Source organism: Jaculus jaculus, chromosome 2 (genome assembly GCF_020740685.1).
Source record: "Jaculus jaculus isolate mJacJac1 chromosome 2, mJacJac1.mat.Y.cur, whole genome shotgun sequence".
Classification (NCBI taxonomy): Eukaryota; Metazoa; Chordata; class Mammalia; order Rodentia; family Dipodidae; genus Jaculus; species Jaculus jaculus.
The window spans coordinates 205,243,381-205,259,537 of NC_059103.1; the positions used below are offsets into that span (position 1 = coordinate 205,243,381).

The 16,157-nt window shown below is 54.0% G+C and overlaps 1 protein-coding gene across 1 annotated transcript in view; it reads left to right on the forward strand.

Annotated features, from left to right (window-relative positions):
• Positions 1–3,678: 3,678 nt before the first annotated feature.
• Ndrg1 (N-myc downstream regulated 1) overlaps positions 3,679–16,157 on the forward strand; it is a 45,179-nt gene continuing 32,700 nt past the window's right edge. Inside the window, exons 1-2 of the mRNA XM_004656178.2 lie at positions 3,679–3,810; positions 15,642–15,722. Of these exons, the coding sequence (XP_004656235.1) occupies positions 15,660–15,722 (63 nt within the window). The 5' untranslated portion in view covers positions 3,679–3,810; positions 15,642–15,659. The remainder of the gene's footprint in view (positions 3,811–15,641; positions 15,723–16,157) is intronic.

Here is a 16,157-nt window from a genome sequence, read left to right on the forward strand (position 1 = left end):
CAAGAGAAAGGCATCTGATGGAAGAGAAGAGCCTGGAGTGCTGCCTCTATAAGCCAAGAGACACTAAAGGCTTCCAGGAGAACTAGACACTAGGAGAGGCTAGGCCAGTCTTTCCTGCAGCCTTCACAGGGAATAGGTCCTGTATTATCTTGGCGCTGGACTTCTGGCCTCTAGAACTGAATAAACTCATTGGCTTTGTTAAGACCCCAAGGACTTGGTTATGACCATCTAAGAAGACTCATAAGAACTAGGGTCAAACATTATCAGCTCTTCTTTCATGCTGAAAGTATTTATCCTGTACCTTAAATTTCTCCCAGTTCAAGTGGTTCCCTTTATAGCTTTCCCCACGGCTCATAGCCGTCTGTCACAGAGAATGGAGTAATTTCCACAGGTTGTCAATAGAGCAGTGCAGGTCTAGACACACAGCTCTGAAAGTGGACTTGGTGTCATGAAGCAAGGGGAAGGATTTGGCCAGGTCCAAGAACTTGGTAAACTGCCCACCATGAAGAGAAGAGGAGATGAGGAAATGGGAATGTATGTATAGATTTCTGTTTTGAGAAGCTGGGAGAAGAAAAGTGGCCACAGAATGTACCCCAGTAGCTGCAGGATCTTGGGGTCCAGAGAGGACTGTTTCAGAATGGGTTGCCATTGCCATGAAGGCTTACTTGCAGAAGAGAATGACCTGGAGAGGAGAGACAGCTGTTGGAGAAGAGAAGTATCTAAGCTAGGCTGGCACTAAAGCTAGAGAGGCATGACTTTTAATGACCGTTTCTCATTTTACTGGGAGGGCCGCATCTGTCACCTCAGTTCCTGTCACCCATTTCCTCCATGCACAGAGAGGAGTAGTAACCTTCCAAGGCTTGTAAGTGATGGCATTTGAATTTGAAGACCACAGATACCTTTGTTCTTCCCATGAATCCAGCTGCTCCTAGGGTCTCTCCCAACTCAACAGGTTGCAAGAAAGAGTTGAGGACAAATGAATCCTATGGCCATTAAAAAAAAAAAAAAAAATCTACGGTGTAAGTGAATAGAAGTTTCCAGGGGACATGAATCTGGAAAATCTACTCTCTCTGTGTGTCGGGCTGGCAGCTTGGGTGTATTTACTAAGCAAATCAAATTCTGTTGCTGACCTGTGAGAACGAAGAATCATTCCAACAGCTCAGCGCAGTGCAGGCCACATTCAACCAGCAGCTTCTGCTGCCTCAGCTGGCTGGGGCTGGGGAGGCACTTGTCCCGGCACAGCTCATCCTCCCACCTCTAAGGATGACCCTGGTTTAGGGAAAGCACCTTGCCTCCTGGATGTTCACCCTCAGTTGAACAGAGCCGGCGTCTCCTAAAAACGGCTGCCACAGACACACGCGTGCTTCACTCCACCACGCTCGGTGGAAGAGGCCATCGTGCTGCCCTGTGATCTAAGAACTTTCCCAAGGCGATTTGGATCTAGGGTTCAAAGGTCACCGCTCTGGGCAAAACATGTCCCAAGGTTCACGGTCTTCCCTCCTGTCGCCACCATTCTCTGTCCACTCTACTGACCCTGTCCCTTGACTTCCTTTGTTGTTATTGTTTTGAGACATGGGTTTACTCTGTAGCCCATGCTGGTCTCAATCACATGATACCCCTCCTGCCATGGCCTCCCAGGTGCTGGGATGACAGATGTGAGCCGCCACAGACCCAGTTCTTCCCTGACTTAGCTCAGCAGGTCACCTAGGAGGTTGGGGTTCCTCAGGGCAGACCCAGCCCCCACTGGCAACATCCTCAGGGAATCATCTGTAGGTCTGGGATGCCCTGTGTGGCCTTTCCCAAAGGCAGACGTCCTCCAAGGGCCAGGAACTGACCTCTTCTGGCAAATGCCTTTCCCCAGCCCACACACTGGGGGTTCCATTCATTAAGAAAGAAGTTGGGGGCTGGAGAGATGGCTTAGCAGTTAAGAACTTATCTGTGAAGCCTAAGGACCCCTGTTGCAGGCTGGGTTCCCCAGGACCTACCTTAGCCAGATGCTCAAGGGGGCGCACATGTCTGGAGTTCATTTGCAGTGGCTGGAGGCCCTGGCACACCCATTCTATGTGTCTGCCTCTTTCTCTCTCTGTTGCTGTCAAATTAAAATAACAATAATAATATAATAATAATAAGAAGAAGAGGGCAACTCCACACTTTCAAATTTCACACTTGTTTTTGACAGAAAGTAAACCATAGGTACTCAATAAATATTTGTTGACAGACAAAATAGGCGAGGTTATGGGAAAATGGCAGAGAGCTCCATTTGATAGGGATCCGAAAGGACCACTGGTCAAAACCGTGGCTTTCAAGGATGTCAACTAATTAGTTCATTTCATCAGCGCAAGGGTCCTGGAGGATCCCTGGACTTAGTAGGCCTAGGGTCCAGATGAGCTAGCTTAGCCTTCTTGTCTGGATGGAGAACCTGGGTCTTGAGGCTCGATTTTGCTGTGCCCCTGAAAGAAAGGGCCTTGCCTTGTCAGGTTCCTCCCATAACCTAGATCGAGCCTAGCTCCTAGACAACTCCACAGATGTCCACACATGACTGAATAAAGACCAGGGTCTCTGGGGGCACACGAGGGGAAGAAGACAGTCAGGCTCGCACCTCGAGGACACCTTGAAGGGCTAATGGAGCAGAGGTCGCCATTCCATAGGAAAGAAAAGGAGGGTTGCTTGAGGTAGCCCAGAGCATAGTAGTGAATTCAAGGCTAAGCAGGTGGCTTTGAAATGACTGGGCCAAGCTGTGAGTCAGTCTTTTCTTTACTCATAAAACGATGATGTCTCTTTAGCATTGTGCTTCTCAACTGCGGCTTCATACTAGAATCAATCCGGAGAACTTTTTTCAAACCTCAGTGACTGGCCCACACTGGTTGGACATTCTGACTAAACCTAGGTGGGGTGAGGCCCATCCACCTGCTTAAGAACAACTTCTCTGGAGAGTCTCAGGTGCGGTCAGGATGGAAATCCTCAGCTTCTGTGGTCTGGTAATAGGCACTCAGGCCACAGTTTTAGAAAAGCGCTCCTACCAGCAGGGCGGGCCACCCTTGGAATGAGTCCTGGGGACCCAGAAGGCTGCAGGGAGAATGCTGTCTGCTGGCCAGGACGGAGGATGAAGGATGGGGGCAGGGGTGGGAAGGTGTAGAGTCTGTCTTAGGCAAGGGAAGATGCCAACCTCAGGGATGTGCAAGCTGCAACGCCAGCGAGAGAGGAGGTTGGCAGCGGCGAGCTGCGGTGACTCGGAAGGGGATGGAGTGGCTTGGGGAAGCGGACATAGAGAAAGGAAGGCAGCGGGAACCGGGGCTCGGGAGGAGTGGGAGTGGAGGCGTGGGGACCTTGCCGGAAGTCGGGGAGCCGCCCAGAAGAAACTCCGAGGCGGCGGCGGGGTCTCGCGGACACTCAGAGGTCCGCACGCACCCGCACGAGCGCGCACGCGAACGCACATGGCACACTCCGCGCACCGCCGCGGACCCAGGAGGGGACCGCAGAGTGGACCCACAGAGCTGGCCCCGAGATCCCTCCCCCGCGCCACACCCCTACCAAGGCTTGCGCAACAGGCGGCGGCTCCAGCCGGCCCTGCCTGGCCCGGCGCGACCGGGGCGAGCGGGGAGCGGGGAGCAGCGGGGCAGGGGTGTGTCCCCGCGGCGTGCCGGGCGCCGGGGGGCCGGGGCGGGGCGAGGCCTGGGGGCGGGGCCGCGGCGCTTATAAAGTCATCCCCGGCCGAGACATAAACAAACCCCGCTCGGGCTCCGGAACGCACGCACGCACGCCCATCCTCGGGTCCCGAGCCTCCGGCTGCTTTCTGTTCTCTTTGCATTGGTAAGTCGGCCCGATGCCCTTGCCTCTACGAGGATCCCGCAGCAGAGCTCGCCCGCGGGAAACCGCTGCGGCGCCCGACCCGCCCTTTGTGGTCCCTGGGGCTCCCGAGAGCTCCCATCGCCCCGGGGACCTGGCGACTCGGGCGTTGGCAGAGGCATTGGGACGTCTGCATCGCAGAGGATGGAGTGTGGGGGGGGGTCCGGGAAGGAAAACGAGAGAGAAGTCCCCGTTCCCTTCTTCCCCTGAGCTGGAGATGTGGCGCTCGGGGAGTGGACATTGGGCGAGGAGCCAGTCCAGGAACACCTGGATCGCGCTTTTCCTGATGTCATCCTAGATCACAGCTGACGCCTGTGGACGGTGGATACAGAGGGCCGTGTGTGTGTGTGTGTGTGTGTGTGTGTGTGTGTGTTAACGCGCGCGCGTGCGTGCAGGGTGTTGGGGTGCCTGGGGAGGGAGCGACCGCTGTGCCGCGCTTGTCCGTGGAGTGGGGAGAAATAAGCGGGACAGCGGAGAGGACGTGGAGGGGGTGTGTGCTTTCCCGAAAGGCGGCGAACGGGTGTGGATCCCAGGCCGAGAGAGTCCATCGAGTCCCCGGGGCCGGCGCCGTGCGTGTGAGCGGGTGTGTGCGCGTGCTGGGGACGGTCCAGGGCGTGTCACGGCGCGTGCTGCCCGCGCGGGAGCGAGTGTCGGCGGGCGCGGAGCCGCGGGCCGGGCGGGATGGGGACCCCCGAGGTGGCCCGGGGCTGGCGCCCCGAGCGGAGGGTCGCGCGGGCTTCTGGCGGCCCCGCGAGTTGGCCGCGGCTCGAGGAGTGGCGTCATCTTCGCCTCCGCCCACCCTCCCCCGCTTCCCTTCCCTCCGCGGTCTCCCCAGCCGGCCTCTCCCCACGTCCAGCGGGGAGAACAGCTGGAACAGTTCGCACGTCGTCCCGGGAGAGCCGCCGCGGTCTCTGATTCAGCTCCGGCCGCGGTGGAGCTTCTGGGCGGGGCGTGTGGAATGCTGCGGGCCTGGAGGTGGAAGGGGGGCTCTTGCTGTCCCCATCTCTGTCAAATTAATAACTGAACCTGGAATTTATGGGTCGCTTCCTTCCCTTCCCTTCCGTGGCCCCTCTCGCGGGTCCCCAGCAGCAGTCCTCTGGCTGGAACTGGGAGGTGCCTGTTAGCAGAGTGTGGGGAAGGGTGTGTTCCCCTGCAAGGTGACCAAGACCAGCCCTTCCTAGCCAGCCTTAGGCATTCAGCTTGTTTGTGTCCTTTTTAGCTCCTGGTGGCAAAGCTCAGATGTGTTAGCAAGACCTCTAAGGGAATAAGAGATACTTTATGCAGGAGCCCTATGTGAGTGACTATTATCTGGGAACACAGATTTAGGTTACTCCGAGTTCAGTGTCTCCATTTGATAACAATTTCACAAACGAATCGGAACCATTTTTTAATCCATTGGTAGGTACATGGGGTAGGCCGGTTACTGCAAAGGCCTCAGTTACTCTCTGATGACAGTCTTAGCTTTTGGGTTGGTGAATACTAAGAGTCTGCTTGTACATTCATTTCAAAAGGACAATCCTAATAGTCACAGGGATGAGGTCACCTGTAGAGGTGGATGGTAAATGGCTACTTAGAGATAATTTGGCTCTGTACTTGAAACATTTCAGTTCTCCAAAATCACTGAAGTTCTAACCAGAATTGCTTTAAAACTAGTTCGCAGGAAAAAGTGGGATTCAGAGAGGGAAGTCTTCTCTTGTCCTCAGGGGGTTCTCCAGCACTGGAGGCAATAGCAGCAAGGTACAGGTCCCTGTTGGTATGTGGAGAGGCTCACCCGGTTGTAGACCAGGGTAGCACCAGGTGAGGCCAAGGAAGCTCTGAGGGAGAGTTTGCATAAAGGACTGGAAAACTGGCCAAGGGTGGTACTCTGGGGTAAGAGTTATGCTTGGACCAGTTCACCCATGTGTGCCTTCTCAGCACGTGGGGCCTTGTCTCTCAGCCGAGGGTATGTGGTTTGTGGGTGAAGAGGAGGACTTTACCTGCCACGCCCGGGCCTGGAGCCCAGCATCCTGGGCAGGGCACAGCCCATAGGAGGGGCTCCAGCAAACACCTGGAGTGACTGGGGTAGCTTGAGTCCCATGGAGGCAGAGGACACAGCCCTATGTCCCGAGGCAATTTAGAGTTCCTGGATCATGTTTTAGGGTCTGCTGCCTTGAGAAGTTTTCCTCCCAGTGATAATGAAACCTGACATTACCAACCATTGTCTGGGTCCTTTGGATTGGACCAAGGTTACCATGGACCCTGTCCAGCCTCTTACCGCTTTACAGATGGGAATCAGGATTAAAGACATTGGGCCCCTCTCCTCTCCTCTCCTCTCCTCTCCTCTCCTCTCCTCTCCTCTCCTCTCCTCTCCTCTCCTCTCCTCTCCTCTCCTCTCCTCTCCTCTCCTCTCCTCTCCTCTCCTCTCCTCTCCTCCCCTCCCCCTCCCCTCCCCTCCCCTCCCCTCCCCTCCCCTCCCCTCCCCTCCCCTCCCCTCCCCTCCCCTCCTTCCCCTCTCCTGTCTTTTCCCTCTCTTCTCCTCCCTTCCTCACCCTTTCCTTCCCCTCTTCTCCCCTCCTCTCCTCTCCCCTCAGCTCCCCTTTTGTCTCTCTCCTGGGCCCTTCCCAGTAGTCTCTGTGGACTGAACTTGGTTTGGCCTGTCTTTTGGAGGGGTGAATAGGAATTTGCCTGTTCACTGAGTTTCTGGTGAGGCCTTTTGGAGGCACAAGGTAGAAGGTAGCTGACTTTTCTTTGAAGTATAACTCAAAAGTTTAGGGATTAGCAAAGTCAGTTTAGTGAGAAAGGGACAAAAATCCCAGTTCACTGGGTGGCTTTACAGGGTTGGCTGTCTGCTCCAGGATGCATGGTGAATTTGAACTGAGCTGGAATCCCTTCCCTGGGTGCATTGAACCCTGGTGGTCTGAGCTTGCCCTAGCAGGGGGCAGAAATAAGAAATATTATATGGGTTTTTTTTGTTTTGTTTTTTTGAGGCAGGGCCTCACTCTAGCCCAGGCTGACCTGGAATTCACTATGTCGTCTCAGGATGGCCTTGAACTCACAGCGCTGCTCCTACCTCTGCCTCCTGAGTGCTGGGATTAAAGGTGTGCACCACCACGCCCGGCTTTTATGGTTTTGTTTGTTTGTTTTTGGTGGTCCAAAGCTGCGGAGGGTCCATCTGAGGCTTCAAAACCCATGGCTTCTCAGACAGGTCAGGATGATGTCTCAGTACTTGTGGGTCTAGCGGAGAGCCAGGCTAGACACAAGTCAGGAAGCCTGGGAAGGGACCACTGGGACCTCTCTCTCTCTCTCTTTCTCTCTGAATGGCAAGTGCTGTGTCATGCCTTGTCCCCTTTAGTCCCTGCAAGTACGCCTTGAATGGACGAGGAAGGAGACTTGCCTCCTGGGGATGTGTGGCTTAAGAGGGGAGAGTCCGACTGAACTCTGAGTGGGAGGGGCTTCAGAGCCTTTGGGCCTTTGCACAGAGACATCTTGAGATGCTTGGAGAAAGTAAGCAGTTGGGAAGCTCTGTGCCTCAGTTTCCTCCTCTGTGAAGGGAGGATAGCCTAGTGTCATCTGGATATAAGAACCTTAGCTGAACTGAGAACAGGGGACAGCATGTGGGCCACTGTGGACGCACAAGGAACACTAGAGCCACTCCTTGGCATTCAGCGTCCAGACCCTTATGATAAAACCCGGCCCAGGTCTGTGAATATGCCCGCAAATGCCAGACCCAGACTTTGTTTATCGAGATTTTCCTGAAAACCCAAGCTTATGGCAGGGGTAGACTGAAGGTAGTCCTTTTCGCCAGGAGTCTGGGGGACAGCAGAGAAGAGGGGGGCTGGCACCCATGCTGTGCCTTTCTGCCTGACGCCCTCCAGGTCTGGCAATTAATAGGTTCAATACGTAGCTCTTACCACCCAGCATTGCCTCATCTAATTGAGCTAGGAGATGCTTTTTTTCCCCCTCTAGATCAGAAAACAGGCGGTGCAGGAGGTTTTCATGTTCACAATCAAGGCAGTGAGTGTGGCTCAAAGGGTGTGCCACCTAGCCATTTTCCAATACCAGCTTTGCCTTTTCAGGCCATCCAGAGCCTTTGGGCCCCGCTTTGGGGAGGAGTGCGCCTGACTGGACTCACTGCAGGCCTCCTGCCTTCTTGAAGCCACCTGATCTCAGGCCAGCTGTTCCCCCCCCCCCCCCAGCTCTTTCTCTTATGTAAACGACATGGAGCTGGGCTGTGCAGAAGTTTCTGTTGCCGAACTTGGCCTCCATCTGTCTTGTTGGGAGGAATTATACATAGGGGCTAAGTGGGGACACTGAGGCCTAACAGGAAGTTGGTCCCAGAGGTGGAGGGAAACATTTTAGCTGTTGGCATGGAGCTGAGCTCCCTAGGTGGGGTGCTGGGAAGAATGGTGTGGAGTTTGCCTTGGCAACCCAGTAACGGTATGGTGATAAAGCCTCTTATGATGAGAATTTCCAATTTTTCCATTCAACGTTTAGTGGGGCCTGCCTACCCTCTGCCCTTCTGGGTACCAGCTCTAGGTTTTTTCAGTCTAGCCAGTGTTTCCCCACCTGAGGGAGTGCCAGGTGAAGGACTTGAAAGCAAGTCTTTTATAGATGCTCCCCTTCTTAAATCTGGGGGAGTCTTTGACCCTTTGTAGAGTTCTGCTGAGAGAAGTGGGTGCAGGTCCCCAGACCGTTCTCGACTTGCCCTTCCATGTGTCCGTGGGAGGCAGCTACCCACGAGGGAGGAACCTTGATGTGTCTTTACAGGAAGGCCTAGAGAGCCGTTCTGAAGCACGACAATAGCAGAGCCATTTTGGGTAAGGTTCTCATTAGGGTGGCCAGCATGCCATCTGATCTCAGGAACAAAAGGGCTCTGTATGAAGGTCCATTTCTGTCCTAGGCTAATGCTGGCTCTGAGATTTCAAGAAGCTGTCTCAGGCTAGCCGGCTCACCTCCCGCCTGTCTTACAGATTCTCAGAATAACCCGCTAACGTGACCAGTGTCCTCCTTCAGGCTTCCAGTTATTGGGCTTGTCCCTGAGACAGTCTGCCAACGCGCTCGCTGCCCAGACCTCAGTGCCAGTACACCTCTGTGGTGCCTTGGGAAGGAAGAGCCCTGAGGTTCCTGCCTCTCCCTCTTCCTGCTGTGGTGTTCAGCCAGCCCTCTGCTCTCCCTGACCTGTTCTAGTGGAACACAACGTTTTCGCTTCAACCTGGCCTTGTGGAGCCGGCCTGTAATCCTTTTGAGAAGTTGAGGCAGGAGGATCGCAGGTTCAAGGCATACCTGGGCAACTTAGTGTGAGACATTGTCTCCAGATAAGCAGTAAATCAGAGAGCGAGGGGATGTAATTAAGAGGGAGAATACTTTCTTAGCAAACGTGGTCCTTGGTTAAGTCCAAGGACTGGGAGGAAAAAACAAAAAAAGCAAGTGTCAGGGCCACCAGGTATCCAGGGATGAGGACAGCCTCCACGGCCTGAGAGTAGGGCTGGACTTGCCTCTCCTTGTGACCCCTGTTCTGTCCTTTCAGGGTGGAACAAGGCGGGACACTCGGTGCTCCGTGCTGAGTCCTGGGTCTGCAAGTCTGTGTCCCGTTGCTCTGATCACCGGGGTGTCATACCCCCCCTTCACTTTTCCTAGCTGGGGAGCTTTCTTGGAGGTTCCTTGAGTCTACCTGCAGTGTTTGTGAGGTGGATTGCTTAAGAAAAACAGTTCAGGTTGCCTCTGCCTCACTCTCCTTAGTGTCTTTGCATTCAGAGGTCAAAAATAAAACAAAACAAAAACAAACAAACAAACAAACAAAAACACTTGAGAGGGCCTTGGAAAGTACCTTGCCTTCAAATTCTTTGGGCTGACATAAAAGTGTTCCTACAGGAAGGTTGGGGAGCCAGGCATAGCTCCCAAAACTTTTTCCTCTGGCGTTAGCATATGGGTGGGATTTCCACCCATACCTTTCAGAGGGTTGCTGCATTTGGGGGCTGCTCCGCAAACATCAGCAGCACAGGCTGACACCCTCTCCATAATGATCTGCTCTGTAAAGAGCCCAGTGTTCTGGAAAGGACACCAGCGTTCACGTGGCTTTTCACCAAAAGGGCAAAATCTGGGCCAGTTGCTGACAGCTTCAATCGGGTACACTTGCCAGTGGTCCCCTCCAGTCTCCCTTTCTCTGCTTCACTGAAGGACTCTGGGAGGTTGTTTGCCACCCCACAGTCCCCCATCTGCACCCACAACAGAGAGAGTGAGGTTGCTGTCCTTCCCTCTGAGTGAGGGATCCAGACATGGGTCCTTTGGGAAGCCTCACGGGCCTTTGTTTTGGGGCCTCAAGTTGCCCATCTATATGGTGGGCAAGCCTCCCATCAGACTTCTTTGAGGAGCACGTGAAACACTTGGAGTATCTATTGCCAAGTCATAATGGGACTTGGGGAGAACTGAAAACGGAGGCCCTTCTGGCTTATTGTGGAGGAAAAAAATCCAATGCTGTGCCAAGTCATGGGATCTTACCCAGTCGAGAGGGAGGAATGTGTTACTCCCCACTGACTCACATGCACCCTGAGTTCCGTGGCTGCAGTCGCCACCCCAAGCAAGGGGTGGAGATGAGGTCTGGGTGTACATTTAGGGCAACGTGATGTGATGTCATTATCAGCTTTTCCTTTCAAAGCTGCCTCGTGCTGAGCCAGCTTGCAGTTTGCGGACTTGCAGCATGCTGGTCCCTTCCTCCTGGGGATGTGGTGACGCTCAGGGATCGCACGGAGATGAGAGTTGGTGCCACGGAGGTGGCCTGTGCCTAGTACGTATTGTCCTCCAACCTACGCCCGCTCTTCCATAGTGCTGCGTCATGGCAGTCCTGGAGCAGGTTTGGATGTATGTTTCCTGGATGCCTCCTGTCTTGTCCCATGGGAGAGCAGACAGAGGAGGGTACCATAAAGTGGCTTCAGCTAAGAGGAGTGACAGAGCAGAGCAGAGCACCGAGTCCCAGTGTTGGCAGACAGGGTCTGAGCTCTGGAGAGGGCGAGTCTGGAGTAGGGCCGCTTGGTCGCTCTGGTGCGTGGGCAGCCACTCTCCTGGCTGGGTCTCCATGTGCATCGAGGTCGCTGGGAGCCATGCAATCTCCAGAGAGCTGATGCTGCTCTCTTACCAGCTAGTCCCAGAGAATCTCACAGGGGTCACTGCTTTAGTTTTCCGGCAAGATTCCCATGTCGGAGGCTCGTCAGCCATGCCCTGCCACCTTACTAGGGCTTCTTGAGAACCCCAGGCTGTGTCTTCTCTGTCTCTAGTGACTACTTAGCAATTCTGAAGTGGCCTTGGGTTGCCTGAGAGCTCTCTGCCCCAGGCCAGGGTCACATTTTTCCCCTCTCTATGAATCCATGAGTTTTCTGTGGGGTTTGATGACCTGGTAGATGTTTGCCCAGCCCTGCTGAGCCTTACCTACTTTTTGTCTCACACTGCCAGTGGAGAGGGACCCCCAAGGTACAGCATTGATCTGAGGCTGGAGACCCCTGTGGTACTAGCTGGGCACCATTTTTTTAAACTTTTTTTATTGACAGCTTCCATAATTATAGACAATAACCCATGGTATTTCCCTCCCTTCCTCCACTTTCCCTTTTGCAACTGCACTCTTCCTCATAGGTTTTCCCTCTCAACCAGTCTTTCTTTAATTCTGATGTCACCATCTTTCCCTCCAATTATGATGGTCTTGTGTAGGTAGTGTCAGGCGCTGTGAGGTCGTGGATATCCAGGCTATTCTGTGTCTGGAGGAGCGCATTGTAAGGAGCCCTGCCCTTCCTTGCTGGGTCACCTTGGGATGAACTGTGTGAAACACAGGCTGTGTCCTCACAGTGCCCAGGGCTCCTGGGCAACCAGCAAGCTAAGTGCACTGCCTGGCTAAGCATCAGTTCACCAGTCTCCAGTGACCCTGCTCAGTTCAAGCCCCACAGCTTGCTGGGAGAAAAGAATCATGAGCAGGGGAGGTGGAGTGGCAGGCAGCTGTCAGGGCCCAAGGCTGCCCGGTAGCCGGCAGCTTAGTGCCAGGCTGCCCTCACTCCTCTGACCTCAGGGTTCTCTGAATTCTTGGGGTGGGTAGTTGGGAAAAGTAGAAGGGATGTCAGCTGGCCTGTCAGCTGGTGATGTGACCTGGGGCCATTTTAAGAGGAGGCTTTTTGGTGGGAAGAGACCTGCCATTACCTAATCCTGCAGCTGGTTGTACAAGCCAAAGCCATCAGATTCAGGGATAAGAGTGTGGGACTGTGGGACTGTGTGTGTGTGTGTGGAAGGGGGGCTATGTTAACAACTTGTGTCAGGCTTTTTTGGGGGTATTTGTCTCACCCTTGGAAGTTCCTAGGTCAACCACTCCCAGTCAGTCTCCCTTTTGCACGCACAGACACTTGGCAATGTCATCAGGCACTTTGAGTTGTCACAACATGGAGGTATGGTTGGCACGGGCCTGGGGTGTTACTACGCATAATAGGATGTTCAGGGCCTTACATGTTATAGTGCCAAGTCTCTCCGGTTTTAGAGTAAGACGCAGTGGTAGGGTAGGCATTTTCCTGCTGCAGAAGAGCCTCACCCTGTGAGGACAGATGGACAGGGCTGCATATCTCCTGAGAGAAATCAAGGACAATGCCTAGGCCTTAAGACCGAACTCTTGAAGGCAGGAGTCGGGCTTGCTTATGGCTGGATGGCCAGGTCTGTCACAGAGTAGGTCTTCTGTGGCATGACTGGGCTTGCTTTCCCGGGCCCCATGTGCAAGTGTTAAGACCTTGCTCAGGTAGAAACCTTGGCTTCATTCTGGACTTCTGCCCAGCTCCTGGAGCCCAGGGGCTCACTGAGGGCAGCTCTGGAGGTACAGGGCAGGGAAGGGGAGTGGAGGAGGAGAAAGTGGAGGCTTAGCCTTAGTTGTATCTAAAACGCCTCAGCTTTTTTTCTCCCTTATTAATCTATTTTGTTATATTGAACTACCTTAAAATACTTTCTTTGGACAAAAGCATCTGGGGTTGGGGAGATTGGTCAGTGGTTAAAGGCATTTGCTTGCAAAGCCTGAAATCCCAGGTTTAACTCCTCAGCCTCCCATTTAAAGCTGGACAGGCATTAGTTTGCAGTGGCAAGAGACCCTAGTGTGCCCCCCCCACACACAAAGCACATGCAACTAAATAACTTTTTAGTAAGGAATCTGGAAAAGCTGTGGAAAGTCCTTTGGTTGAGGCACTAAACCAGATAGGGGCTGGCTCTGCACTGGTCCCAATCAGCAGAATGGAGGGGAGAATAGTTTGCGTGCCCACTGGCGGCTGCCCGTGCTCTGGGCCCCAGCACTCGGCAGACTCACGGAGCAGAAGTCAGCGTCTGGTACACAGGGGTGCACAGCCCGGTAGACGCGTGGCCTTGGTTATCACAGAGCCGCGACCTGGGCGGAACGGGCGTCCCCAGCACCCTGCTCGTGTGCACACGGGCCTCTCGCAGCCTTCTCAACTTCAGCCTCCTCACAGACGTCCGAGCCCTCAATCTAGACCAGGTTTTTCAGCCTCTGCACGGTTGTCACTATGGCTCTGGTAATTTTGTTGTGGAGCTGCCCTGTGTGTATTGTATGGCCTTTAGTGATACTCTGGCTTCTCCCCACAAGATGCACCCCAGTGGTACTGCAGCCATGACAACTAAAATGTTTCTAGACATTGACCAAGGTCTCTTGGCAGACAAGGTCGCTTCCGGAGGAGAAACGCTGGGACAGTCCATGGTCAGCCCTCACATCTGGTCTTTTGTGACATCTCCAGTTGGCTAAGGGAGGCTCTGTCATATGAGACCCCTCCCAGTGCTGAAGAGCAGATTCACAAGTGTTTGAGCCTTCAGGAGGCCCTTGCAATCTTTCAACCCAATGAAGCCTGTGGACTGGGAAGTTAGGCTGGTGGAAGGAGAAATGGTGTGAGATAGGAGTTTGGGCAGGTGCTGTGAAGGAAACTGAGGCAGCAGCTGGTCTCCTTCCAGATGAGATTGGGTATGTTCAGAGTGGTATGGGCGTAGACTGATCTTTTCACTTCCAAAGGAGGAGAGAGCCTGTAGATGGATATTGACATCATATTCCAAAGCTGTGGAGAACTGACCAAATTGGACTGGACTGTATCATGTGAAGAATTTATGAGGCGTCTTGCTAGCTGAGTTAGCGACCAACAATTGAGAGACATTGAGAGACATTAAAGCATGTTGTATTAGGCATATGCATGCTAGAGCCCAGGGGTCAAGGCCAGGTGAGCTGCCTGCCTGTTGGGGCTCCTAGGCAGGGCTGATGAAAGCCAGTGGGCACTTGAAGGCCCAGAGTTGCCCTTGGACCCTCTGCAGAGTGCATGTACTAGAATGCCCCTGTGCGCCACGAACTCCTCCACTGTCAGCATGTGAGATGATGTTGCCAAGGGCCCTGGGCTTCTGGAAGGCTCTCCAGGCTGCGTAGGCGAGGTGATGTCCCACGGCTAAGGTCTCGGGACCATGAACACGCTGAATTAGCAAGACTCACTGACCCTGCCTTTTCATGCCTGCTGCCTCCGAGCTGGCGGTGGTCCAGGAATGCTCACAAACATAAAACTGACTTTGTTTTTGGAATGTTCTGGAGCCCAGACTCCAAAAACTACATAAAGGCATTCTTGTGGGGTGGTTATCTACCAGGGAAAGTCATGCTGAGGTCCCAGAGCAGTGCATCCACTGACAAGTGGATCCTCTGCCCACGACAGGCTTGTGTTGGCGGCCCGCTCCTCCTGGCTCACCTTGAGAAGTGGTTCATGGGGCTCCTATGGGCGCTGGGAGCGGGTCCTCCACGACTTCTGAGATGTGAGCTCTCTCACCACCGTGGTGTCCACAGGGCCTTAGGCAGCGGTATCATGGACCCACTTCGGAAGATCGCTTACCGCAGACCGTCATGAGGCCTGGATGTAGTTTTGAATCAGGCTATGGCCTGGGTCCCCATCTTGTCACTTTCCCTCTCTGTGATGCTTGTGACACTTCTGGGTTTCTTGGGCCTCGCACCTGCTCTGGTGGACGTTTAAAATTTCCAATTTGACTACTGATCCAGAAGAATGACTCTATCCTCCAATTCTGTAAATGTCACCCCCTGCCCTCCCTTCTCCTCAGGAGCCCATTAGGGCAGCATTCCACACTCCTCCAAATGTTGCCCCTTTTGTAGCCCTCATTTCCTGCCTCCGTGGTGTACCTGCCCCAGCTCCAGCCTGGGAAACCTGTTGCCACCGTCGTCTGGCCCCTCATGGTTTGGCTCAGGAAGTGCCATTTACTTAAGGTTCCTTTTCAGGGTCCTACTGACTGCCCAGTGCCTATTAAACCCTTTGGCCTGGGCTTGTTCCTGTCCCTTGTTTCTTCCTCTCTCTGCAGGCAGCCTGGAGTCCTGCCAGAGGTGGTGCTGTGTGTGTGTAGGAGAAAGGCCATACAGTGCCAGCATATGGTGACACCCTGGGACCTTTTGTTCCTTTTGGATACCAGTTTGGGTGATGTGTGGCTTTGTGATCAGGAATTGGGGCTTCTTCTAGAATGCATCTAGAAGTATCTTGGGTGGGTCCGTACTGGACATAGACTCTGCTTTTGAGTCATGAACCATCTGCTTTATGAGAGTAGTATCTTTACCCCTCCTCCCCCGCTAGGAGTCTGCTGCCACGCTGTGCTGGGCAGACTGAGAAGGGGCTGTGGGAATGATGGCGGCGCCGGTGTGGGTGGGGAGAGCTCTGGCAGTGGGCCAGCCTGGCCTCCATGCCTTTCTCCTTCCCTGGCCTCAAGCTACCTTGAGAAAGCCTCTCAGCAGGACGCACTGACCTCGTGGCCCTCTCCCCTCACAGGCAGGCGACAGCAGAGACATGTCCCGGGAGCTACAGGACGTGGACCTCGCCGAGGTGAAGCCTTTGGTGGAGAAAGGGGAGGTGAGTAGAGGCGCTCCAGCCTACTCCAACACATGCCTGTGTGGGCATCGCCACACAATTTATTTCAGTGTATATGAGTGACAGACATATACTCAGGTGCCAACTTGGCCATAGAATGACATAAACCTTGGGCAGGGCCCCCCACCTGCTTTTCTTCCCACACCCCACCAATCTCATATGTGAGGTAAAGGCATTGAACCCAGCTTTGCCAAGTGGCCCCATGCTGCACCCCATGATGAAGTTATATCAGGTCTGCCTGTCCCATACGCAGTATAGTGGTTGGAGTCACGTGTGTGCACTGGGGTCATATCTGGTATAAAACCTGGCTGTGTCACTTGGCTTTACCTGCAGGGACCTCCAGTGACAAGGGAGGACACTATGTCACACAGAACAGTCAGAACTTGGTCTGTGTGGAGGTGAGCACTGCCTCTTGGA